The sequence below is a fragment of the Stegostoma tigrinum genome, chromosome 6, assembly GCF_030684315.1.
Source record: "Stegostoma tigrinum isolate sSteTig4 chromosome 6, sSteTig4.hap1, whole genome shotgun sequence".
Taxonomy (NCBI): Eukaryota; Metazoa; Chordata; class Chondrichthyes; order Orectolobiformes; family Stegostomatidae; genus Stegostoma; species Stegostoma tigrinum.
Genome location: NC_081359.1, coordinates 13,262,097 through 13,288,877, shown reverse-complemented (window position 1 = coordinate 13,288,877; position 26,781 = coordinate 13,262,097). Strand labels below are relative to the sequence as shown.

The 26,781-nt window shown below is 39.4% G+C and overlaps 1 protein-coding gene across 2 annotated transcripts in view; it reads left to right on the top strand.

The window, feature by feature from the left end:
* atp11a (ATPase phospholipid transporting 11A) overlaps positions 1-26,781 on the top strand; it is a 132,485-nt gene that overhangs the window by 35,339 nt on the left and 70,365 nt on the right. The window contains exons 3-7 of one of the 2 annotated variants that reach the window (XM_059646437.1): positions 6,207-6,296; positions 9,682-9,762; positions 17,735-17,842; positions 17,967-18,095; positions 22,875-22,978. In XM_059646437.1, coding sequence (XP_059502420.1) covers positions 6,207-6,296; positions 9,682-9,762; positions 17,735-17,842; positions 17,967-18,095; positions 22,875-22,978 — 512 coding nt within the window. Of the gene's footprint in view, positions 1-6,206; positions 6,297-9,681; positions 9,763-17,734; positions 17,843-17,966; positions 18,096-22,874; positions 22,979-26,781 lie in introns of those variants that run through there. The other variant, XM_059646438.1, reaches the window with a different exon arrangement.

The window sequence follows — 26,781 nt, the reverse complement described above, 5'->3', positions numbered from 1 at the left end:
TCTTTCTCACTCTCTGTATTTGAATGGCTTCTAGACCCTTAGTGCCATATTCAGTCCACTAATACATCCCTCTGCCTGTGCCATCACATAGATAGAACAGACCTTGTGCTGTAAACTGGAAAAGGGAAAAGCTAACACTTCTCCAAGTATTTTAGGCCCCTGAACTGCCTGTCTTGCATTCAAACCTTTCTCTGCATGAGCATTAGCCAGGTCTGCATAAGTGGAATGTAACGGATGTGACTGCCTTTTGGATTAATGTCCATGCAACTCCTTCCTCCTTCACTGCTGTCCCATAATGTTTTCAACTGAAGCATCTCTTAAACTTGAAGGTATGGTTATTTGGAATCATTGCATTCCCCACTACACTCCACAGGTGCAGACTACCACTTGCCCTGCCATTTCTCTAAGCCTGTTTTGTTTATTCCATTGATTAGACCATGCATTTAATCAACTTGATGTGTAGATTTCATGTCCTAATTAACTACTTAACCTAGTTTTGTTAAAAGCAGATTAAATGCATGCTTCTGGTACAAACCACAGGTATTGAAGGCAAAAAGCAGCCGCACCTTTCCGTTCGCTATTTATCCTCCACCTTGTGTATCAGCAGAGACTGTTTACTTTTGTGTGTCTTTGCAAACTGCACCTAAATTACAAGTGCTGATGAAGCTTCCTATTCACAGTAATTAACGCCTAACCACACTAACAGTAAGTTGCCACCTACGAGCAATTTCCATTGACTAACTCAGAGATAGTAAGAACTGCAGATGCTGGAGTTGAGATAAAAATGTGGAGCTGAGGGAACACAGCAGGCTAGGCAGCATCGAAGGGGCAGGCAAGTTGTTCCTCTGATGCTGGCCTGCTGTGTTCCACCAGCTCCACACTGTGTTATCCATTGACTAACGTACAGCTTCCGTTAGCAGCAACTTCGGAGATAGGAGCTGTTAACGTTCAAAGACCTGAATTTTTAAATTTTGTTGTTCTTCCACAGTTGTTGCCAAGTCTTTGCTGAGCATTTCCAGCATTTTCTGTTTTTATTGCTGGTTTCCAGAACATTTTGCTTCTTTATTGCTGAAGTTTGTTTTACATTTTTGAATATTCTGTGTTACTGAGAAACAAAAATTTCAGTTTGATCACTCATTAGCTACTACTTACCGGAGAGTTACACTTGTGAAAAATTTCCAACATTAATATTATGTTTGACATGCAAACTGACCACTGTGCCAATCACTTTTGAATGAACCCTTTCATGAGCTAGCTCCTTCTATTCTAGTGAGCAAGTTTCATGGCCAGATTACTGAATCTTTATAATTAGTACCCACTTTATCAAGTCAGCCTCTTCACAATCTGACCTAGAATTGCTGGGAATATTTTGTGTGTGGTAGGAATGATGCTTGGTGTTTTTCTTATATATGATACTTGCACAAATGGTATATCTACTCTATACGTGCTTCAGTATAATTCATGTTCCTGTTATTGGTTATTATCAGCCAAATTGGATATTTGGCTGTGATCCTACATCCAGTTTAAATTGCGCGATGTTTCTGTTTGTTTCAAAAAATGATATGATCGATTTCTCTTTCTTAGAATATGTCACCTTCTGTACTTGATTCATCAGGCCCTAATATTTAATGGATATATCTTGGATAAGCCTATGTTTTAGATCCTGACATTAGGGATGACCAATCAGTGGGACTTAGCTAGGATCATGTGGACAGTTTCTGAGCCAAATGCACCATTTCCTCCTTGATAAATTTTAAAGTTTCTGCAATGACTTTGTTCTTAAATTATGCTTCACTGTTTCAATTTTCTGCACAGTTTAACTATTTGATCTGCAAGAACTGTTAGAATTTGCTCACACAGCAACCTCTGGCTAAGAGATTTATTTGACAATTGATGGACTATTCTGTTTTTCATTAGTGATTCCAATCCTTGTTGCATTTCTTACAATGAATTCTTAATTTACAAGCTTGGGTTACTGATTTCTCACATTTCTGTGCCTTTTGTAGATCATTGATAAACACCTGGAGCGTTGGACACAATAGGAATATGTTCCAGGAGATAGCCACCTTTAAAAATGTAAGAGTTTATGAGAGCAGCAGAATGACGCGCCAGAGCAGGCAAGAAATACAGACAGAAGTGACTGAGGCTTAGGTTATTGCTCCTCTTTGTTCAAAGCTCCAGGTGCTTATCAAAGACCTAGTAAGCTACAGGACAACTTGTCACTGCCTGCTCAAGAGATGGGCACTAAATGCTGGCCTTTCCAGCCTTAGTCAAATTCCAAAAATATACGTATGAATAAGTGAAGTTCTGAACATGAGTGAGAGTGACGATAGAGCCAAATTTCCAGCACCATGGGTGGCTCCGCTACAGGGATGGAGGCAACTAGAAAAGCAGGAATGGTAGGGAATGGTAACGAAGTGAACAGATTGGTATTTCTGTGCCTGGAGATATGACTGCCTGCCTCTTTCTTTTTCATTGCCAGAGTGAAGGATGTCGCTGAGCAGTCCCAGGACATTCTAAGGGAGTGTGTGAACAAGCAGTTATAGTAACATCAGTGACATGGACAAAAAGAGGAATGAGTTTCTGCAGGCAGAGTTTAGAGAACTAGGAGAGAAATTGAAAAGATGGGATCTCAAATTTAGTAATCTCCAGATGTGCTGATGAGTGCTGAAATAAGATTAAACAGTTGAATAAGTAACTGGAGAAATTGTGCAGATGGGTAGGGAGGTCTTTTGCTTATGAAGTCTCTGGACCACTTTTGATGATTGTAGGAATCATACAAACTAACAGATTCAGGATTAATATAGTATCACTGGGTTTTGTTTGCGCTATTGGGAAAGTTTAGAAGAACTTGGCTGGGGATGGAAACCTGAGAGTATAAAATAGAAAGTGAGGTCATAGTGTTAGTAAAAAGAATTATGTCTGTGAAGATATCTTAGAAGAATCAGCAAATTGGTTGAACTGAACAACAAAACAAGGGGAGATGACTCAGATGGGTGCATTCTACAACTGTCCTAATAATCTGAGGGAGATAGAAATGCAAACATAGGCAAATTGCTAAAAAGAATGTTGACTGGCATAATCATTGTAAAAGGCACAAAGGCAGCAGAAATCAAAAAGAAATTCAGGTGCGCAGTTTCTTAATCCAGTATATTGGATGCCCAACAAGAAAAGGCAAGTTCTGAGGTTAGTTGCAGGGAATAAAGTTGCGCAAATGCAAGAGATTATCATTCACTCGGAGGACATAGGTAGAAGTGATCATTATTCATTTAAGATTTAGGATAATTACGCTAAAAGACAATGGTAAACCAGGATTGAAAGATTTTAGCAGGAGGTGACTGATTTTATTGAATTGAGATGTGATTCATCTAAAGTAGACTGAAAACAGCTGGTTGAAGGAAATCAGTGGTAGATCGGTGGGAAGCCTTCATCAAAAAGATAGGGAAGCTTCTAAGCTCTGGTGACATTTTGATGAACAAGCTTGGAAGACGTAAAAACCGAAGGAACTGTGGATGTTGTAAAACAGAAATTGCAGGAAAAGCTCAGCAGGTCTGACAACATCTGTGGAGAGAAATCAGAGTTAATCTTTCAGGACAGTGACCATTCCTCAGAACTTGTGTGTATATGTATAATGACTCCTTTACAATGATGGTTCTGATACACTGCAATTCTGCACCACTGACCCCTTATTAGATATAACTGTTTAATCTTGTCATTTGACTGCAGCGACAAATGAGGACAGAGTTAAGTCGCACAGGAGCACAAAGAATCAGGGGTTTGACATCAAGATCCTCCTGCAAAAGATGTGCAAAAGCTACAAATATGGTTAAACCTATGATAAAATTTTTAAAGTGTTGTCGATTGGAAAGAAACTGAAGTTGATTGATTAAATGGAGAATTGAGGTGTGAAGCAGGAAGGAGACATTGTGTAAGAGCTGAAGATGCCACCATTGTGGAGGTGGACAACACTGTATGCAGTGCAACAGAACTGACAGAGGATGTAGTCGTAGATGCAGTATATTCTTCAACTAAATAGGCCAGTGACCCTGAAGAATCCGATGACTTCCCAACTGCTCATCTGCCTGTTTCCCTAGCAAAGGTTGTAGAAATGCTCTGGGACTCTGCACTGTTGCAGAAAGACACATTTGACTGCATTGATGACATAGCTGACTCTACCACACTATCTGAAGACAAAGTGCTAAACAGGAAACGATTGCTGAATTTTTGTGGAGCTAACGCCTGACATTTTTCAATGTCTTTTATAAGTTGATGTCATTGCAAGGTTTGAATAAATTGAATGCAGATTTTTTTCACATATTTACTGCTTTACAGCATTTTTATTTGTCATTCTCTTTGACATAACCCAATTTGCTGACAAATATGTTCTATGAAGGGACCTCGTTGGTTATCATAAAGCTCCATAATTTGTGGATGAGTCATCTGGTATTCAACTCATCGGGATTTTATTGTAATATGTTTATTTGAGGAAAAGAAAATTCACATCCCCTTAGGATTTCAAAAGGCTTAAAGGAGACGAGAGAGAAAAAGAGAAGCTTACGACAGATTCAGAGGGTTCAGTGCTGCAAGAAATCGTAGAGGTAAAATGGTAAAGCATTTTTGGAAAGCAAATAGAATCAAAAGAAACCCAAAGATATTTTCTAAATATATAAAAAGCAGGGACATAGATAAAGAAGAAGTAGGCCCATTTATTCCACCCCTATGTGGAGTTGGAGGACATTGGTAGGTTCTTTGAGAACCTTGTATCTCTTTTCATGAAAGAGATTCAGACACTGCAACCAGCTGGAGTTTGAAATATCAGATTGAATTCAGTTAGTGATGGAGGCAAGCTTAAGAGCTTAACATGGAGGAATACTGCATCTGCTTCAGGGAGGACGGCATGATAATCAGCAGCAGGTTTCCCTGCTGACATTTAATGTGTTGCATGAGACTTCACGAAGTCCAGAGTCAATGTTGAAGACTGTTGAGCAGTGTGGTTGTGTCCTAATTGCACTCTGGGCAATTAAGAATGGACAATAAATGCTGGCATAGCCGGTGAAATCCTCATTGTGTGAATGAATTAAAAAAAACTTCCGGGGCAGCTCCCACTTGACTCTATATCATTGTGCCATCACCTCTGCTAGGTCTGCCCTGCTGGTGGAGTAGGACATACCTAGGGATGGTGATAGTAATGTTTGCGGCATTATACTGAAAAGTATCAGTCCGTGAATATGACTATGCCGGTCTGATGCTTGACTAGTCTGTCAAACAGATCTCCCAGTTTTGGCATGAGACCCCAGTTGTTGCTAAGGAAGACTTAACAGGATTGAGAGGGCGGAGTTTGGCATTGTTGTTTCTAGTACCTCAGTCAATGCCAGGAAGTCTGCCCAATTTGTATTTTTTTGCGAATATCCAGTTCCACTAGAGATGTTGCAAAAGAGATTTCAGTTAATGTTACCTAAACTAGGGAATTATAGTTATGAAAAAACGAGAGAGAGACTGGGGGATGATCTCTTTGGAACAGAGAAACATGAGCGGAAACCCATTATGGGTTTTGATACTGGGTGTGAAGACCTTATTCTGTTTGCTTGAGGGGTCAGGAAGTGGGATTTTGGGAGACTTCTGTAGGATTTGGTGGGGATTTGGGACTCACTACCTCATAACATTTAGAATTTGCAAATGAAAATTTTGTAAAGTACAAGGCTGCAGACTAAGATCTGAAAAGTTGGATTAAATTGATTACTTGTTAGGTAGCAGAGAAAAATTGGGCCACAAATAGTTTCCTTCCAAAAAGGTACTACTATGATTTCATGTTTCTTTATGTGCATAGCACATAAAACAATACCTTTTCACTGTATCTCAATACATGTGACAATAGTAAAATAAAAATCAAATCAAAGCAAGAAATGCAGGCAGGTAAAACACTCATGTCATCTAATATAGTGGGAGTCTTGTGGCTCAGTTGAAAGCATCCCTGCTTCTGAGCCAAAAGTCTGTTGGTTTCTTTTCGTTGTGAACATGGCCATCCCTCATTGTTCTGAGATGGGGGTTGGCGAGTCACTTGAAAACACTGTAGTATTTTGATTTGATTGAATGACTTGTACAGAATGACAAGAAAGTTTTTTGTTCTGACAAATGAAAACATTTTAATATCCAATGCAGGATAACTGACTCTAAGTTAATACTTCTGATTTTCTTTTCTTGTACAGTATACTTTCTGGAACTTCATTCCTAAGAACTTGTTTGAACAGTTCAGAAGAATTGCTAACTTCTATTTTCTGATCATATTCCTTGTGCAGGTATGATAAATTCTATAATACATTCTAAATGTCCCTTTCCTTTGAAAGATTTTATGTTTTCATTCAAGTGAAACATCTTTTTATCAGATACTGTAACTTTTTTGAGCTATCGTAGGCAGTGAGAGAACCAACATTAGAGGAAAAACCTTCTTGACTTCGTCCTCACCAATCTACCCACTGTAGCAGATGGGTGGCAGTATTTGTCGAAGTGGCGATTGCACAGTCCTGTAGAGACAAAAACTGGTCTTCATACATATATCCATCATTGTGTTGTATGGCACTATCACTGTGCTAAATGGAATGGATTCTGAACATGACTAATTTGTGTCATCAGCAGGAACAAAAGGGAATTCCACGACAAAATGTAGCTTAATTTCCTACCATATCATTCTATCTACCATCATACCAGGGTGCATTTCCTGGTTGAATGACGATTGTTGAAGAGCATGCAACCAAGTATGTAAAACTGATTCGGTGTTTATTGCACAGAACTATCTGCATGCTAACCAGCAAGAACAATATGTCAAAGAGCCCAACCATCTCATAACCAAGGCATCAGGTCAAATCTCTGCAGAAATGGCATATTCTATCATGAATGGTGTCAGATAAATAAACAACAAATAAGAGAGGGCTCCATAAACATCACAACTTCATTGATGGCAGGGTCCAGCATATTGGAACATAGAATAATACAGCACAGGAAAGGGCCCTTGACCCACAGTGTTGTGCCAAACATGACACTAAATGAAACAAATTCCTTCCCTTGGTCCATATTTCTCCAATCCTTCCATATTGATGTGCTTATCTAAAAGTCCCTCAAGTACCCTTATCGTATCTACCTCTGCCACCACCCAGGGCCGTGCGTTCGGACTCCTACCACTCTCTGCGTTTTTAAAAAAAAACCTGCCCCTCGCCTGCTTTAAATTTTCCTCATCTAACCTTAAATGGATGTCTCCTTGTATTAGACATTTCAACTCTGGGGGAAAAAGCTTCTCACCATCAACCCTATCAATGCATCTCGTAATTTTAAAGACTTCGTAGAAGTCTCCTCTCAGCTTCCACCGTTCCAGAGAAAACAACCTAAGATTTTCTAGCCTGTCCTTATAGCTCATACCCTCTAATGCAGGCAGCATCCCGTTAAACCTCTTCTGCACCCTCATCAAAACCTTCACATCCTTGCTGTAATGTGGTGACCAGAACTGAACACAAAATTCTAAGTGTGGCCTATCCAAAGTCCTATAAAGCTGCAACATGACATCCTGACTCTTGTACTCAATTTCCTGACCAGTTAAGGCAAGTATGCCATGCGTCTTCTTTATCGTGCGCAACAATGGGGGAGAAACAGAGAGTGAGGAACAGATAGGTAGGACATTTAGAAAAGCTTAATACAATCCAACAGTCATTGTGACTTTATGAAAGGGAATTCATATTCTTTGAGGATGTAATAAGCAGAGTTGATAAAGGCGAGCTATTTAATGTTGTACATCTGGATTTCCAGAAGGCATTTGATAAGGTGCCACATGAAAGGCTCTTGCACAATAAGGGAGCTCATGGTATTGGGCCTTGTGTATTGGTACGGATTGAGGCTTGATTAACACACAGGAGAGAAAGTCAGGATTAATGTATCTTTTTCAGGTGGGGAGTATGTAACCAGTGCAGTGCCACAAAGCTCAAACCTGGGACCTCAATTATTTACTATGTATATTCTAAGTTTGGAGGACGGGGCAGAGTGTAATGTATCTAAATTTGCTGATCATACAAAAAACAGGTTAGAAGGCATGCTGTGATGTGGACATAAGGAATCTGTAACAGATATATATAGGTTGAGTGTGTGGGCAAAGACTTGACAGACAGAGTTAGTGTGGAGGAATGGGAGGTCATACCCTTTGGTAGAAAGAATCAAAAGGCAGTCTGTTATTTAAATAGAGAATGATTCCAAAATATGTTGTGCAAAGGAACCTGCACCTTCTTGTGCATAAAATACAACAAGTTAGCATGTAGGTTCAGCATATAATTAAGAAGGCAAATGGAATTTTGTCTTTTACTGTGAGGGGTTGAAGTTTTACAAACAGATGTGTCTTGTTACAATTGTACAGGGTGTTGGTGAGGCTGCACTTGGAGTACTGTGTACAGTTTGAACCCAATATTTAAAAGAAAAGTGACATTGAAGGCCATTCAGAAGAGATTCATGAGGCTGACTCCTGTGATGAAGAAGTTGACTTATTATTGATGGCTAAACAGGTTATGTCTTTACTCAGCAGACTTTATAAGAATACAGGGTGAACTGACTGATATATTCAATATTTTTGAGGAAGTTTGGCAGGGTAGATGTTGAGAAAATGTTTCCACTCGTTGGAGAATCTTGAACTAGTGAATATAGTTACAGAAGAACGAGATGTTCATTTGAAATGTGAAGGAATTTCTTCTTTCAGAGTGTAGTGAATGCCTGGAACTCTCTTTCCCAGAGAGTTGTGGCGGCTAGATCACTGAAAGTATTTAAAGAGGAAGTTGAAATATTTTTTAAAATATAGAAGAGTTGAGGGCTATGAGGAGTTGACATAAAAGAAGGATTGAGGCCTGAAACAGATCAACCAGCGTCCCAGTCTAGGGATATGGGTAAACCATTTAGGTTTGAGATGAGGAGAAATGCTGCCATCCAGAGAGTGGTGAGCCTGGTGAATTCATTCCAACAGAAAGCAGTCGAGGCCAAAACATTGTACAATTTTAAGAAGTTTTTTTGTGTCGCACTTGGGGCTAAAGAGACCAAAGGACCTGTGGGCGGAAAAAGCAGGAACAAGGCTATTGAGTTGAATAATCATAATGAATGGTGGAGTAGGATCAGAGGGCCAAATGTCCTACCACTGCTCCTATTTATAATGCATTAACCTTTGCTGACTGATGCTCAGTTCGTGTTCTATCAGGGCTGCTGTGTTCCAGACCTACCAGCAGCCTTGGTTGAAACTTGGGCAAAAGAGCTGAACTCCAGACATGAAATGTGAGTAACTGATTTTGATATCAAGGCAACATTTGACAAAGTATGGCATTAAGGAGCCCTAAGAAAACTGAAGTCACTGGGAAAACTATCTACTGCTTGGGTTCATGACCAGGACAAAGGATTTAGAGGCCAATCGTGCCAGTCCCAGGGCATTATTGAAGGATTTCTCAGGGATCCAACCATCTAAAGCTGCTTAATTAATTACTTTTCAGATATACAGTGTTTACCAACATTGCCTTATCCCATGAATGATAACAATCTAATTGTGAAGTATGTTCAATTATCAGGCAGTATTGCCTTTTGGTTATACTTGCCACCAAGTGATGAAATAACTTAAAGTTTGAGCTCCTTGTTACACTGGATTAATAGACTGTGTGTTTTTATTTTCAGTTGATCATTGATACACCAACCAGTCCAGTAACTAGTGGACTTCCACTCTTTTTTGTAATCACTGTGACTGCAATCAAACAGGTGAGGCATGAGACAAAAATGAACTTGCATCAAATTCTCTCCTCTACTATCCCCGTTTGTTCCCCCTTTTTCATAAATGAAGATCATTTGGAAGGTTTAGGTGAGTAGGTTTAGCTATCTAAAATTAAAAAGAAAACACTTGTTACACAATATAAAGTAGAAAAATTGAGCTCTCTCCCAAATGACTGTGGTATCAATTGCAGCATTTAATACTGACACTAGTATGTAAGGTTCTTGAAGGTTTTGGAAAGAAGACGGTAGATAGACAGAATTATCCAACAAACCCACCTTAATTGGATAGTAGGAACTGCCGATTCTGGAGTCTGAGATAACAAGGTGTAGACCTGGATGAACGCAGCAGGCCAGGCAGCATCAGAAGAGCAGGAAAGCTGACGTTTTGGATCTCGACCCTTCTTTAGAAAATCAGACTTTCTGAGGAAAGGCCCAGACCCAAAACATCAGCTTTCCCGCTCCTAAGATGCTGCCTGGCCTGGTGTATTCATCTAGCTGTACACCTGGTTATCACCTTAATTGGATGGTGTGTTAGCTGAAGGGTTCAAACTCGTGACTGCTCTAGAACAAAGTACTTCAAGAGAAACTGTTACCAATTATGAAGAATTAAGATCGCAAAGGCACAGACTGAAATTATTCCTTAAAAAAATGATGTGATACAAAGAAAAATCTTTTCACTCTGTGAATAGTTAAAGTCTGAAATGCACTTCCTGAGAGTGAAGTAGAATAGAGCAATCGGAAGGAATCATACGTGTTATCGTAAAAGAAAGACTGTGCAATGTTAAATGAACCCAATCAGATGGTGAAGTACAAAGCAAGATGTAGATGTTTTTCACCATTCACAGGATGTTCCATTACAGATCTCTGCTTCCTATGCTCTCACCCTTCTGTGTTCAAGTTGTCCTTTATTTCATACTCTCTGGAATGCATCAACAAAACTAATAAACAGGTTAACTAATGCTCAGCCCTTGTACAGTACGGCAACAAAAACAAAGTTTTCACAGATACTTATTAATTTAACATTTGACTTTGGGAGCTGATACACTCTGGCCTCTGAGATACTCACTTGTCACAAACATTCTCAAATGGACACTGCATGCTCCCTTTCCAGAGACACTGGAGGTGGACGTAACCACCTCCACAGCCCATTGCCTGAACCTGTTTGTGGCCACCTTGGCCAGGCTAAGGAGCATACCTACAAGTAGGTTCTTTCTTTTGCACTCCACATTCTTAAGTGGACTGCGAACTGGCTGAATATGCAACTGCTGCAAAGCGTAAAGTAGAACTCAGTGGACCACCTGGTATTGAACATAGACACATGGTGAAGGAACACATTAGGGTAAAATCTACTCAGCCTCACCAGTGTATCTGTTACAGATGTATCTGTTCATGACAATGTTGGTAAGAATGACCACCGCCCAGTCCTATTTGAGAAGGCAGCTCACCACCACCCACTCACGGGAAATTGGGAAAAGGCAGAAATTAGTTTATTCGGAAATACCCACATTCTATGAACACCAAAAAAGACTGTACTGTTTTTTGGATGCATGTTCTTCTTTCTGTGAAGACTCAAACTGTGTGACTGGGACGTGATTCTTATTTTATGAGTATAGTTGTTGATATAAGGTAAATTTCACTTGATATCCTGGTTTAGTCTTTTTTTAAAACTCGTTTAAAAGCCTGAAGCCTGATTTTCAGTTTTAAATCCTTTTATCAAAACCATAGCAAATTGGTCAAATCCCACAGAATCTCTCTGTAGAAAATCATTGGTGTGCATCATAAGGATGCCTGCAATGTTTTTGTTTATGAGACCAGTACAAAATTTTGGTTCTGTTTTTAGATGAATGCCATCTACTACAGGATAGACCTAATTGAGAAATAGAGCACCCTTGATGCATCATTCAAATGATAACAAACTTGGTTTAATCTACACCACTTCAGTTCTAGCTTCAAAAACATTTGAAAATGCTTCAACATTTAGAAGTGTTCACCTTGTGAAAATACAGATTTAGTATTAATTGACCTACATTCTCACCAATATGGGGCTGAGAAAGCTAAGAAAAATCAAAATCACATTTTCTGCTATAGGAATCCCAATAACACAATCATTTGTAGGAACAGAAATGGGTCATCAAGCCTACTGAGTCTGTGCTGCCTTTCGATCACATTATGCTTATTGGATCATCTTCAGCTCCACTTTTCTGCTTTTACCTCATTATCCTTGATTCTGTCACTAACTGAAAACCTATCTGTCTTGGCCTTGAATATACCAACCCACACGCTCTCAGTAGTCCTTGTGGTAAAGATTTCTGCAGATTCGATATGCTCAGAGTAGAAATTCCTCCCTGTCGCTGTCTTAATTGAGTGACTCCTCATTCTGAGATTGTTCTGCCCTGCTGTAGACTCTCCCACAAAGGGATGTAACCTCTCGACATCTACCCAATCGTTTTATTTTCCATTCTATATGACATCAGGCATCATGAAAATCCTACATCTTGAACAGGTTCAAACTTGCCGATGACTTTCCCTGTAATAGTTGCAACCTTCTATTCACTGATTCCTTCTGGTTTATGTGTTACTGTAGCACCAACTTCTGAATGTTATCATTTTGGAAAGTAGTTCTGTTTTCTGTATCAGCATTATTTTGTCTGTCGCCATCCATTACCTTATTATTCACACTCTGCTGCTCAGAAGTGTCAGAAATATGAGTATGCGAAGTGCAGAGTGCCTTATTATGTTTCACCTAATTACAGAGATACTGAATGATTACAATCAACCTCATTTACCGACGATGAATGTATACAAAATTTCCATTCAAAGCTGACTAAGCATAGTTTTGCTTTAATGACATTAATAAAATAGTGACATCATATGCATTTAACATAAGAGTTTCAGTTTCAATTTGTTTGCTCGACATTCTGTTCTTCAGCCTGCTGTTTTAAACATGTTGTTGACATGCTTACATTAGTCCCTCTGGCCTTCCTGACCCTGTCCTCGGTCCCAATTCAAAACCCCATCCTCTGTTCTTATCCTTAAGGTCTGTTTCTGTGATGTCTCTTGTTCTGCACAAGCATTGAGATTGTGAGCTACATGTCCTGGTGAAAATTGGTTGTTGCAGAGCATTTCTGCCACTAGATGGAGCCTGGTCAGTTAAACTTCAGCAGGCAAATGTAATTTTAATATGTATTTACAGTACTTGGACTTATATCGTATTACTTACATATTTTTAAGCTTACTTTGATTTAAAGATTATTTTGTTTATGACTGCAGTCTTACGGATATATTGTGAGTTTTAAGACAAATCGCTCTTGCTATTCTTGCCAACTGTCCGTAAGCAGATTGTTTCCTGTTTCTTCAAGAAAAATGTGGTGGTGCATTTTCCTCACTCCTGTTTGTGAACTTGATTTTCCAAGGACTGCAATAGTGATATTATAAAGTTAAACCAGAATTGGGGTTTATTTCAGGCACAGGGGAAACCTTGCAACACAAATGCACTTATAAACATGCAAGGACATGTGGAATCAGAATGGGCAAAGAGGTTATTCAGGTTGTTGTGACTTAAGAACAAAACGACAGTGGGATCCCAGTTCAGCAATATTCATGTTTTATTTTAAAGTGGAGCACAAATGTCCAAAGTTGGAGTCAGCAATTTGGAATTCCTTTATGGGGTTTTGAGCCAAATGTCTGTGGACTGTTAGTTTAATTGAAAAGTCCTGAACAGAATTTCTTGCAATTCCGTTGTATTAGGTTTCGTTCTCTTGGAGACAGTTGTCTCTGTAGTAGCTTATACCACAATAGTTTAGCATTCCAGCCTCATCAGGAGGAGTATCTGGCTGTTTTTGACTTCTGGGAGGTTTTCATAAGTTTATTGCTAAGACCAGTCACATGGTTAAAGCATTCACCCTTATTTGACTGTTATAACCTTGTATTCCACTCGGGACAGTAGGCATCAGGAATGTGTGATAATTCAGTTTGAAAATGTTTTAACTTTTTTTTCTGCTGAGAAAGGTCCTATGTACCTAACTGTAAGATGCTTCTTTTATATTTACTGATTAAGGAATGCAGACATGTTTTACAGTATCTCAACATGCATTCCCCCCCCCAAACAGAAATGTCTGTGGGAATCTAACTTTAACTTTAACATTGATTTCTATGGGAGATCATGTTTCACTTAAATTTGCGATTTTCAGGAATGCGCCTATAACTTTACATGAGGACTTGCTGGAACTGAATAAATAAATGTCAGAGAATTACTGTTTTCCCATCATACCTTTTAACATTATTTGGACCTTGCTATTCAGTTTAACCTGGTCTTTTGTAGTATACTGAATCCACCTGATTGAGGTTTATCTGTGACAGTCTTAGGCAATTAGTAGTATTAGGCTCGTAGTATTTGCACTGACACTCTATTTTGATGATTACACTTCTCCGCATGTGGAGGACATTCAAGTATGCAGGAAATGTAGAACTAATTATAGTCTGTTCCAAGCTGAGAGGATCACTCACCACTGAAATTATTTTTGGATTTCTGCATAGACCAACTTATATGGACTATAGCCCCCAGTCATTTGAAGGTAGTTTTTCACATGGACTGCCTATGCCAGGGTAGATGATAGTTTATAATTATTATTGGTCAGCTGTTTTCTAATGGAATGTTTCATCAATCACTGCACAATTCCTTTTGAAAAGCCCTTTACTGAAGTGTCTTTGAGCTGCAGTGTTCATCACTACAATATTCGTACTTTCACCCCACCCTCCCTACCATTGGTGTCTGAGAGTGTAGATGTTATTCCCAGACCAGTCCAGTCCAGTCCCTGTATATTTTTCCACAAGTCATTCCTTTCTTTGCTATTTATTGCTGTAGGTAGACAGACAGAATTCCGCTTATGAGATAATACATGTATGTTTATGAAGTATCCGTTCCTGCCCCGTACTTTTAAATCCATAGTCACTGCTTTATTAAAATCTCATTCTAATAATAGTCACAGTAGGCCATGATGGTATCCTCCAATCCATTGGCATTTCTCATACATTTCATTAGTTTCTTCAGTAAGTTTTGTGTATATATTGCCAACTGCCTCTGCATCCTTTCATAGGACTATTAATTTGTGACAGGAATAATGAGCACATTTTCAATGTATCTTTAAGGGAATTTGCCTATTTCTATCAAATTGCTATCACCCCCTGCCATTAAACCTCTTTAACATTTTGATTAGAGATACTAGATTTTGTTAAATGATACAATAATGTCCTGATTGAGCAATTTGCTGATTTGCTGATTTTCTGATTTTCAAAAAACAATTGCTTTATCATGTTTCATGCCTAATTTTATTTGCTCCACTTTTTCATGAGAGTCTTGCTCAGTGGAGAGAATATCTTGCTAAATATCATCTTGCAATGGTGATGGATCAAAAACCCTGCAACAGAAAAATTAAGACTTTGAATTAAATGACTGGCAGAGTCCTCTATGAATCTCATGGAATGTTGCATGCATGAATTGTCAGAGAAATTTCAAACAGGGAGAAACTTAACCAAAAGAGATAGAGGGGGACTGACTACCTCACCACTCTCACCAGAAAGCTGCTTCTTGCAGGCATGTTTGGTTTAACCTCCAGGAAGACACATTTAGAAGGGTTTAGACAGCTTTTGTCAACATTTCTAGAGTGGAGTACTGAGATTGAATGCTCTTGTTAGTACCCATTATTTACGGCATTACCGTCTTTTGAAGAAAACAGTCAAAGAACAATCCTGTAGTCACCCTGTATTATGGGTAAAGACATATCTTGCATAGAGCGCTGCAAACCAGTTGAAGAAAAAAGGGATCAGTACAAAGGAACTTCAGTCACCACACACAAAACCATGAAACTCAAACCTCAACTACCAATAACCTTCCCTGCGCCAGCCACAAAGTTCAACTAATTACTGTTCATGAATATTTCAGAAACTGATCTGTATAAATTTTCTAAACTTTTAACTTCATGAACTCATTTTTCATTTCTAATCTGTGTTATGCATTACTAATTCTTTTCAAGTTTAGACATTAATAAACTCACTTTTTGTTAACTCAAAAAAAGCCCTGGTTAAGTTGGCTGTATTTAAAACATAAATTCTTCTGGGTGAGGGAAGGAATCTTTTTCAAATTAACCTTGTTGCAACCAACCAAAGGGGTTGGTTACTGAAGAAGGAGAGTAAATTCATCCTTTCTCACCCAAGAGCTTGACTGTTTGGGGTATCCTGTTTGGGACTGTAATGCATTGGTGAACCCGCCCAGGGTCTGGTCATAACCATCTGTACTAATAAAGTGGGGTTACCCCCAACTACTCTATCAGGATTCACTACTTCTTTCATTGACTTTAATGTGTTGTCATCTCTGAATTTGAAGCAAATAGAAACATTTTGATTTTATCTGACCTTACTTTGAGTGAATCCAACTAATATTTGATCCAATCTGTACTACATATTATGGATATGTAACTGCTGATCAGCCTAGCATAGTTAAATGAATCTGTGACTAGTACCGTCAATGCCAGACTTACTCGTCTTGTGACTAGTAATTCCTTCAAACTGAACAAAAACATCGTCTGTTTCTGAATCTGGCTCAGAAATACAGTTGTTCCATTTTGGAAAATTTGCCACATATGAATATTTTGAATCAGATCTGAAGCACTTGTCAGTAATTCCCCAGATATTCCTAGGGTGGTACTTCTGTTATTATACTCCATTCCTGCCAGATCTGCCGAAAGGATCTCCATCCTCTTTACTTTTTCCTGCAATTCCTTTTTTCATTTGATATCAGTGCATCATCTCTGCATAGTCTTGAAATGCTGTGAGCATTGACTCCTCCATCTTCCGAGATTTCAAAATATACATGATAGTGACTGGAAATTTTGCTTTTCTGTGTTTTTTGTTTAAAGTGTCAGGCATCTGATCCAGAAGCATGTCTCCTTCTATGAATCTAACTCCAGTTTAGCCCAGGAGCTGATCCACATGCAACAGTTTCCACAGTTCTGCAATTTGAAAATAAACATTGAATCAGGATTTTTCAGATGGAATTTCTGCATTCTTTTTTATTGTTTTATATATAATCACAGATAATATATAATCTATGAAACTACATATATATTTCTTACGGAATGACTGTCATTCTAAATTTGGCAAGGTCTGACGTGCCACGTACTCATTTGATAGAACATCTTTTGTATACGTTTCATTCATAAATAATAGATTACTTGAGTAATCACATATAAACATAGAAAATAAGGGTGGGAGTAGGCCATTCAGCCCTTTGACCTGCTCAGCCATTCCAAATGATCATGGCTGATCATCCAACTCAATACTCTGTTCCTGTTTTCTCCTCGTACTTTTTGATCCTTTATCCCTAAAAACTATATCTAACTCCTCCTTGAAAACTTTCGATGCTTTGGCCTCGAACACTTTCTGTGGTAGAGATGCAGGCTCACCAAACTCTGGGTGAAGAAATCTTTCCTCATCTCAAACTTAAATGGCCTACCCCCTATCATTTGACATGAATTATTAATCTTGCTTAGCAGTTTACCCAAACCTTCCTGAGTAGCCACTGATGAGACTGTAGCTCTGAAAATATTTGCAGCTTTTTGTTATTTTTAATTATTGAGTGACATTACCGGTGCCATACCTATTGATTCTGTTTGGTAAGGATGTAAAATGAATCAACAATAGCTGCTTCATTTTGCCATTGGTTCAGAGATTCAGAGGGAAATTACATTGGGTGAAATATTCTGGAGAGCCAATGCAGATAGCATAGGCTGAGAGATCACCTTCTTTACTGCAATTGTTCTATGTTGCCCATTGACCTGAAAATGATTGATGTGATTACCTTATCATTTCATTTACACTGATCAATAGGTGATTTATGCATTCTGTATATATATTTATATATATATTTCCTCTATAGTATACTCTGCTCAATGTCAATTTACAGGGATACGAGGATTGGCTTCGGCATAAAGCAGACAATGCGGTAAATAAATGTCCTGTTCACGTCATCCAGGATGGCAAAGTAGTTCAAAAACAGAGCAGAAAATTGCAGGTAAAAAAACTGCTTAGGCATCTGTTCAGGTGGTGGGGTGCGTTAGAATTGACGTGGAAGGGTTTGGTTCGAATGGGCAATGCAGGATTTGTTTTTGATAAAATTGTTCATAAAATTGCTGCAGGTTGGAGACATTGTAATGACCAGGGAGAATGAAACTTTTCCATGTGACATGGTCTTCTTGTCTTCGAGTAGTGATGATGGAACATGTTTTGTCACTACAGCCAGCCTGGATGGTGAATCAAGTACTAAGGTAATAAACAGAACAGCTGTATTCTTGCTGCAGAAGCCGGCCTGAGTCTCTCATTTCAATAGTTATAATCCATTCTTGATGTAATTCACTTAGCTGCTTGTTCCACTTCACTCGTGTCTGATCTGTTCAGAACAATGCTCAAAAATTATTGTTGTTTGCCAGTTTTCCTATTAGTGAGTTTTGAGAAGATTTGAGGCTCAGCTTGAGGTTCTGGATGTGAGTTTGCTCGCTGAGTTGGAAGGTTAGTTTTCAGACATTTCGTCACCATTCTAGGTAACATCATCAGTGAGCCTCCGATGAAGCGCTGGTGTTATGTCCCACTTTCTGTTTATCTGTTTAGGTTTCCTTGGGTTGGTGATGTCATTTCCTGCATTAGTGATATAATTTCCGCTTCTTTTTCTCAGAAGATGGTAGATTGGCTCCAAATCAATGTGTGTGTTGATGGAGTTCCGGTTGGAATGCCATGCTTCTAGGAATTCTCGCGCGTGTCTCTGTTTGGCTTGTCCTAGGATGGATGTGTTGTCCCAATCACAGTGGTGTCCTTCCTCATCTGTATGTAAGGATACTAGTGATAGTGGGTCATGTCGTTTTGTGGCTAGTTGATGTTCATGTATCCTGGTGGCTAGCTTCCTGCCAGTTTGTCCAGTGTAGTGTTTGTTACAGTTGTGATAAACTGTGACAACTTGTGACAAACAACTGTGACAAACACTACACTGGACAAACAGGCAGAAAGCTAGCCACCAGGATACATGAACATCAACTAGCCACAAAACGACATGACCCACTATCACTCGTATCCTTACATACAGATGAGGAAGGACCCCACTTTGATTGGGACAACACATCCATCCTAGGACAAGCCAAACAGAGACACGCGCGTGAATTCCTAGAAGCATGGCCTTCCAACCGGAACTCCATCAACAAACACATTGACTTGGAGCCAATCTACCATCCCCTGAGAAAAAGAACAATAAATTACATCACTAACGCAGGAAATGACATCACCAGCCCAAGGAAACCTAACCAGATAAATAGAAAGCGGGACATAACACCAGCGCTTCATCGGAGGCTCACTGATGATGTTACCTTGAATGGTGACGAAACGTCTGAAAACTAACCTTCCAGCTCAGCGAGCAAACTCACATCCCAAATTTTCCTATTCTTCCTGACGATGCAAAACATTGGCAGATAGGTTCACAACTGAGTATAATCCTGTCATTGCACACATGAGCAGTGATCAAGAGCAGGAGCCTCACACACTCCAAGAGAAGAGACTTTATTTGGTCCATTTGACTTTGTAATCTCATGTAGTTTCACTGCTCACCTTGTGTCAACCACAGCTAATCTAATGCTTCACCCCTGCCCTTTACCAAATTCCTCTCCATCTGTATATGTCTCTCTATCTGTATCTGAAAGAAAAGCTCTTCAACTTCACTTACAAACACACTTTAGTGGTCTAATTGTTATGCTTTCCTTCAGCGTGACATTTCGGAAAATACTAATCCATTGAAACATTCTCACCTCCGGCTTTGATGCCACAGATCCCATTAAAACATTTCTGTTTTTAAGTCTGGCCAGACCCCTGAAACATCCTTCATTGCTGCTCATATAAGTTCACAGACCTGAAAGGATATTATGGCTAACTAGTTTAGCTGGATTTGGAAAGACCACTAAATCACTATTCTGCTTATTCTAATCTGCCAATACTTTTCACTCTTACAGCATCATGCTGAAATGCAAAGATAACCCCTGATATCTTTTTTGAATTGTCAATCATCTTAACTTTCCATCTCTCTTACCCTCACAACTCCCAAATGAGAGCAGCTCATTGGTTTCTTTGTAAGTAAGATTTAGAGCATCCAATCTGCTGCTGCTTTCGTCCTGTGTGCTCATTAGGGCCAACTTTTTCCTAAAGATACCCCCAGCACTTGTGCTTAGCTTGCAATTATTTTCTGACCTCGCTTGCATATTTCTCTATCTTCTCCTTGACCCTGTTCCTACTAAATTGTTGACCACTCAAGGTCCCCTTCTAACTGCATATGGTTAGCTGATGATCAGCTCTTCTGTCTGTTCAGTTTCTGGTTCTTCAAATCTGTCACCATCACACTTCTCCTAAAAAATTTTAACCTCTGTCCACTTTAATCTACCAACTCACGTCTAACTTCCCCTTCCTCTCCAGTTTTTAATTTTTGTAGAAACATGGGAAATAAGGGGAAGAAATAGGCCATTCAGCTCTATCTCATGTTTCTGCTCTCTTCTCATTCCACTTGACATTTTTAGCTTCTAAAAAATGTTTTTTTTTCCCCCTTTTGCTTCTGCAGCCTTATTTTTCTCATCTCTGTCCAAAATGAACGACTACATATCCTGACACTGTGACCCCTTGCTCTGGAATCCCCCAGCCAGGGGAAACATCAGCTCAGGCTCTGATCTGTCCAGCCCTGTCAGAATGTTATGTTTCAATGAAATCCCTAAAATCTTTTAAATCCAGTGAATGCAGGCCCAGATTACCCAATTTCCTGCCAACTCATTAATCAATCTGGTGACCTTTTGCTGCACTTGGCAAATATACTTTTCCAGAGGTAAGGTGACCAAAATGGCTCATAATACTCCAGGTGTGGGCTCACCAAGGCTTGATGCACCTGCATGCTTGTTTTCAATTACTAGTGTACAAGGACACCCAGATCCTTTTTTACATCAACATTTCACAATAGATCGCTATTCTGTTTTTCCTACTGAAGAAAACAATTTCACATTCATCCATGTTATACAGCAACTTCAGTATTTTTGCCAGCTTACCTGAAAATCGCCCTGAAGCCTCTCTATGCCCTCCTCACCATTCTCATTCCCAGCTAGTTTTATAGTTTCGTAACTTATAAATGTTGCACTGATTCCCTCATCTAAGCTATCACTAATTGTGAATAGCTGGAGCCCGAATACTGATCCCTACAATACCTTACTTGTCACCATCTTCCATTCCAAAAAATATCCTATTTATTCTTCTTCTCGTTTTCCTGTCTCTTAGCTGATTCTCAATCCATGCCAGTGTATTACTCCCAATCCCATGTGTGTTGATTTTGCGCAGTGATCATTAATCATTATTCGACTTCATCAAAAGCTTTCTGAAAATCCACTGTTGAGGTTCCCCTGATCTCTTCCACTATTTACCTTCTCAATAAACCTCCCCTAGGTTTGTCAAATCAGATTCCCTTCTATAGATGAAGGGTCTAGGCCCGAAATGTCAGCTTTTGTGCTCCTGAGATCTTCGGTCCGCCTCCCCCTCTCTCCCTATTTATTCCAGTTCCCTCCCCCCATCCCCCTCTCTGATGAAGGGTCTAGGCCCGAAACGTCAGCTTTTGTGCTCCTGAGATGCTGCTTGGCCTGCTGTGTTCATCCAGCCTCACATTTTATTATCTTGGAATCTCCAGCATTTGCAGTTCCCATTATCTCCTCTACTGCTTGGCCTGCTGTGTTCATCCAGCTTCACACTTTGTTATCCTTTCTATAGATTTATGTTGACTTTGTAATCATGGTATTTTCTAGATACTTTTTATGCATGTCCTTTATAACATCCTGTCTCTTCACAAATCCATGGCCATCTTTCCCTGAACCATGGGTTGAATTTACTGTTTCCAGTCCTGACTCACTTCTACCCCAGAACTCAGGTGTGCAAGCTGTAGGATTTCAAGCCCTATGCTCCTGGAATATGCCACGTAAGGGATTGCGAACTGCCTGTGGAAGTGGAAGTGCCAGTCAGAGCTGAGATAAATGAGAAAGGAGTGGGCAGCACAAGATGGAGAAACCACAGTTCATTTTTTTTAGTTGGCGTGTTTATGTTACTGGCAAACAACATTTGTTGCACCATTCCAATTAATCTGAAACTGAGTGGCTTTTCATTTCAATGAGCTTGTTGGCTAGATCAGTTTCAGATGGCAGATTTCCATCTGTAAAAGGCACTAGTAAGCTGGATTATTTTTTATAATTGAACTCCTCTCTGTACTTCCCTAATATCCTTTTCATTTCTCTTTCTATATTCCTGTTGGGCTTTGTGGAGTATTAAGCCTTAATATCAGATTTGGGCTTTCCCCTTTATTTGCCTTACCCTACACAGTATATCCTTTTGCTTCAATATAAAATGATAAAATAAAGCCTTTGTATTACCTTTGTCAATTTTCTGTGAACAAAGTAAGGTAACTGTTGCATTTGTAGTAGTTAGCTTTCAGACTATGATTGTAGCAATTTTTCTTTACACATTTCAGGTGCACAGCTTTTAATTCTGTACATCACATTCAGGTTTAAGATCAGAAAATTTGATTTTGAGCTAAAGTTTTCTAAAAGCAATGTGGCCGTGTGATTTACTGTGGCATTTACACTGTTTTTCTCTCCCCACAGATGTTATCTTACCTGCTTGAGCATTTCCAGATATTTTTATTTTTATATTAATTTTTTTCTGTCATTTTACATCTCACATAATAGTTAACCACTCTGTAACCATCAATACTTGTAATATTAATCAGTGTATTTAATTAGTAATGTTTTGTGCCAAGCATTTTTGATTTGCTTTCTGATCATGCAGCAATCAAACCATTTGACATGATGGTTACTTTTTAGAGTCACGTACGGCTGATCTTCTCACAATTATCCCCTGCTGATTAAGCAAGCCAGTGACTGAATGTTACACAGTGCCACAACATAGTTGAGGAAAATTTTGGATAGAATTTTTACCTCAGGCAGGCCCAATGTCAGACAGCAGACATTTCAGGTTCACATTTCTTCCTACAGACTTATCAAGCTGTTCAAGATACGAAAGCTTTGCGAACTGAGGCAGAAGTGGACACCTTGAATGCAACCATTGAATGTGAACAGCCACAGCCTGATCTTTACAAGTGAGTCTCAGAATGGGTGTCAGAGCTCAGTGCAGGCAGGGGTTGGTGTGTGTCTGTTCTTGCCCGGACCTATAGTAACTTTCGTATCCTGTTGTTGGATTACTTAGTGATGTTTGGAATATTAATCTGACAACTTGAAGCCCATGTCTTCATTTGGATAATAAGCTGCAGCTCTGGTTATTGATCTCTCAGTTCACACACACAACACACACACACACTGCAGCATTATTGCACACCTTTCAAATGACATTCCACCTGCATATGACTTTATAACATTTTACTACATTCCAACAAGTCAAAACTCTCTATACCTCCTCTTCCTATAACCTTTTATATCTTGGTCAGTCTAATTCTGCTCTCCTGATCACTTTCTGTACTTTTTAATTTCCCACCCATTTAGACCTACTGATCTGCTCATACCCAGCATCCTCTGACAAACTACCTTGTGTTCTGTCACTTTCCCACGCCCTGTCTTTTTCCAGAATTTTTTAAAGACAAATTAGTGTCTAACTTGGTTGTGTTTTTGATAAGATAGCAGAGAGCGTTCATAAGAGTAATGCAGTTGATGTGGTGTACCTGGATTTACGAAAGGTGTTTAATACAAAAAAAAAGTCACATAATTGGCTTGCCAGCAAAGTTGCTCCTCATTGTATAAAATGTATACTGACAACTATTAGCAGCTAAAGGAATACAAAGTTAACTGAGTGAGAGGAAATAGGGAATACTGGTGAATAATTGCTTTTTGGGCTGGAGCAACAACAGCCTGTTTATAGTACTTCGATGTGATGAAACATTCCAAGACATTTCTAAGGAGCATCACAAACCAAAATGACATTGAACCATACAAGGAGACAACAGGTCAGAAGTGTGGCAAAAGTAGATATTATGGAATGACTTAAAGGAGGAAGGTGAAGTGTACATGGAGGAAGGTATGCAGCCAGACCTCCCCCACCCCCCGAGACGCCAACACTATTATTCTGCTTTTCTTGATATATATTAATGTAATAGATGGGTGTACAAGACTAAATTCAATATGAGCAGGTGACACCAAACTTGGAAATATTATGACCTATCAGGAGAATAGTAATAGATGGACAAGACAACATGGACAGTTTGATGTAATAAACAAACGTGAGGCAGATTAAGTTTAACACAGAAATGTGTGATGTGTAACATTTTGGTAGCAAAAACAAGGATATGCAACATAACTCAAGGGTATAATTTCAAAGAAGTTTAGAAACAGAGAGACCTGAGTGTATTTCTCCACAAATCATTGAAGATGGCAGGTTGTGAACGTGATTTAAAAATAAAAGCTTACAGGATCCTTGACTATATAAATAGATGCATAGAGTGAAACACGAAAGACATCAGGATGACTCTGTATTGAAAGGCATTTGGTTCAGCCTGGAGTTTTTTTTTAATTCATTCATGGATGTCAGCGTTGCTGGCAAGACTGTTGCTCAGCGATAATTGTCATTAAGAAGGTGATGTGCTGCCTACTTAGTCAGCTTTTTTACACTGGGTGAATGTACAACTGTTATGTTTGGAAGGGAATTCCAGGATTTTAACCAGGTGACAGTGCAAAAATGACAATGTAGTTTCAAGTCAGGATGGTGTGTGGCTTGAGGGGAAACTTGTAGGTGGTGCTGTTCCAAAGAATCTGCTAATGTTGAACACAAACAGAGTTGATGGAAAAGCCCCAGCAGGTCTGGCAGCATCTGTGAAGGAAAAAACAGAGTTAACGTTTTGGGAAAACAACCTTTCTGAGGAAGGGTCACCGGACCCGAAATGTTATCTCTATTTTTTCCTTCACAGAAGCTGCCTGACCTGCTGGACTTTTCCATCGACTTTGTTTGTGTTCCTGATTTACAGCATCTGCGGCACTTTCAGGTTTCTTTCTGCTAATGTTTTTTTGGATGATAGGGCTACCGGTTTGGTCATTGAGGGACACTTATTGTGCTGCTGTGGCACATTTTATAAATAGTATATCCGCTACCAATGTGTGCCTATGGTAGATGGAGTGAATGTTTAATGTGGTAAATAGAATACTGATCAGTTAGGCTGCTTTATTCTAGACTGTGTTGAACTCCTTTCGAGTTGTTGGTACTGCAGTCTATCAGATAACTGGGGAGTATTCAATCACCTTACTTGAACACTGCCTGTCAATGTTAGAAAGGAGACCTGTTTAGGAGATCATTTATTTACTCACCACAGAATTCTCTTGCCACTCACTGTTCTTGTAGCCACAGTATTTACCTGACTGCTCCAGCAGTTCCTTGTTAATGGTAATCCCCAGGATGTTGATATCGGGGGATTCAGCAATGATTATGTCATTAATTGTCAAGGTTAGATACTCTCTTTTTGGTGGTATTCATTGCCTGGCACTTGTATTCTGTGAAGTTTATTTGCCACTTATTAGGATGAGCCTAAAATTTGTCAAAATCTCTCTCAATTTGGAGTTGGGCTGCTTCAGTATCTGAAGTCAGAAATGGTGCTGGGCATCTGACTTTGTTAGAAAAGAGGCTATTGACAAAGCAGCACAAGACGGCTACGTCTTTAACACTGTCCTGAAAAACTTGTCTTGGGGCTGAGATGATTGGCTTACATTAGCCATTTTTCTTTGTGTTCGAAACAGCATTGAATTTTACCCCTAATTCCCATTAGCTTCCATTTTGCTATGGTTCCTTGATATCACACTTGGTCAAAAGCTGCACTGGTCAAAGGCATAATTCCTGCGTCACCTCTGGAGTTCACCTCATTTGTCCATGTTTGGAAAATGTCTGTAGTCAGTCAAAAGCTGAGTGCTTCTAACACAAACCAAACTGAGCATCATCAGCTGGGCTATTGCTGGGTAAGAACCACTGGAGTCTTCTGTGCAGTGTTATGAGATGGGCACCTCATTTTTAAGTCAGCTTGGTGCTGCCCCTGGCGTGCTACCCTTCAGTCCTTAGTAAGAAGGATTGATCCCTAAGTTTGAACAGAATCATTGAGTGAGTGATATTCTAGGCCATGTCAATACAGATTGTGGTTGGATACCTTGCTCCTTGCAGGCACACAGTGGGCTCATGGCTACTCACTTTTGAGATGTTGAATCCATCTATTTAGTATGGCCATGATACCACATAATGTATTAGACAGTATTTTTGGTGTGAACATTGGGCTTGCCTCCGCAAGGTTTCTAAGTGGCCACTGCTTCCTGTACTCACTCTTGTCCTCCATTTTTGAATTTATTTTGTTAAGTTCCAGTCTGTCTCTTGTTTTCATGTCTGTGAGTTAAGAGAGCTACTTATTATTTTGCAATTACTCTAGGCCTGTGCTATTTTTATTTGCTACAACTATTACCACTCTCCTTGCATTTTATTTCATGACATCTTTCTCATTTATCACACCCACCCATTATCTCATCCCAAACCATTCCTTTTCATCTATCTTCCTGACTCCTTAACCCCTTTCAACAGGATAATAACCATGACCTTCCCCCGATGTAGGAAAGATATTGTTAATCTTGAAAGTGTTCAGAAAAGGTTTACAACGTTATTGTCATGATTAGAGGGTTTGAAATATAGGGATAGGCTGAAGATGCTGTGGCATATTTTTACCTGAAACATTGGAGCCTGAGGGCTGAGCTTATAGATGTTAATAAAATCATGAGAGATGTGGATAGGATGAATAGCCAAGATCTTTTCCCAGCGTAGGGGAGTCCAAAACTAGAAGGCACAGGTTTAAGGTGAGCGGAGAATGGTTTAAAAGGGACTTAAAGGGCAAATTTTTCACATTGAAGATTGTACGTGTTTGGAACTAGC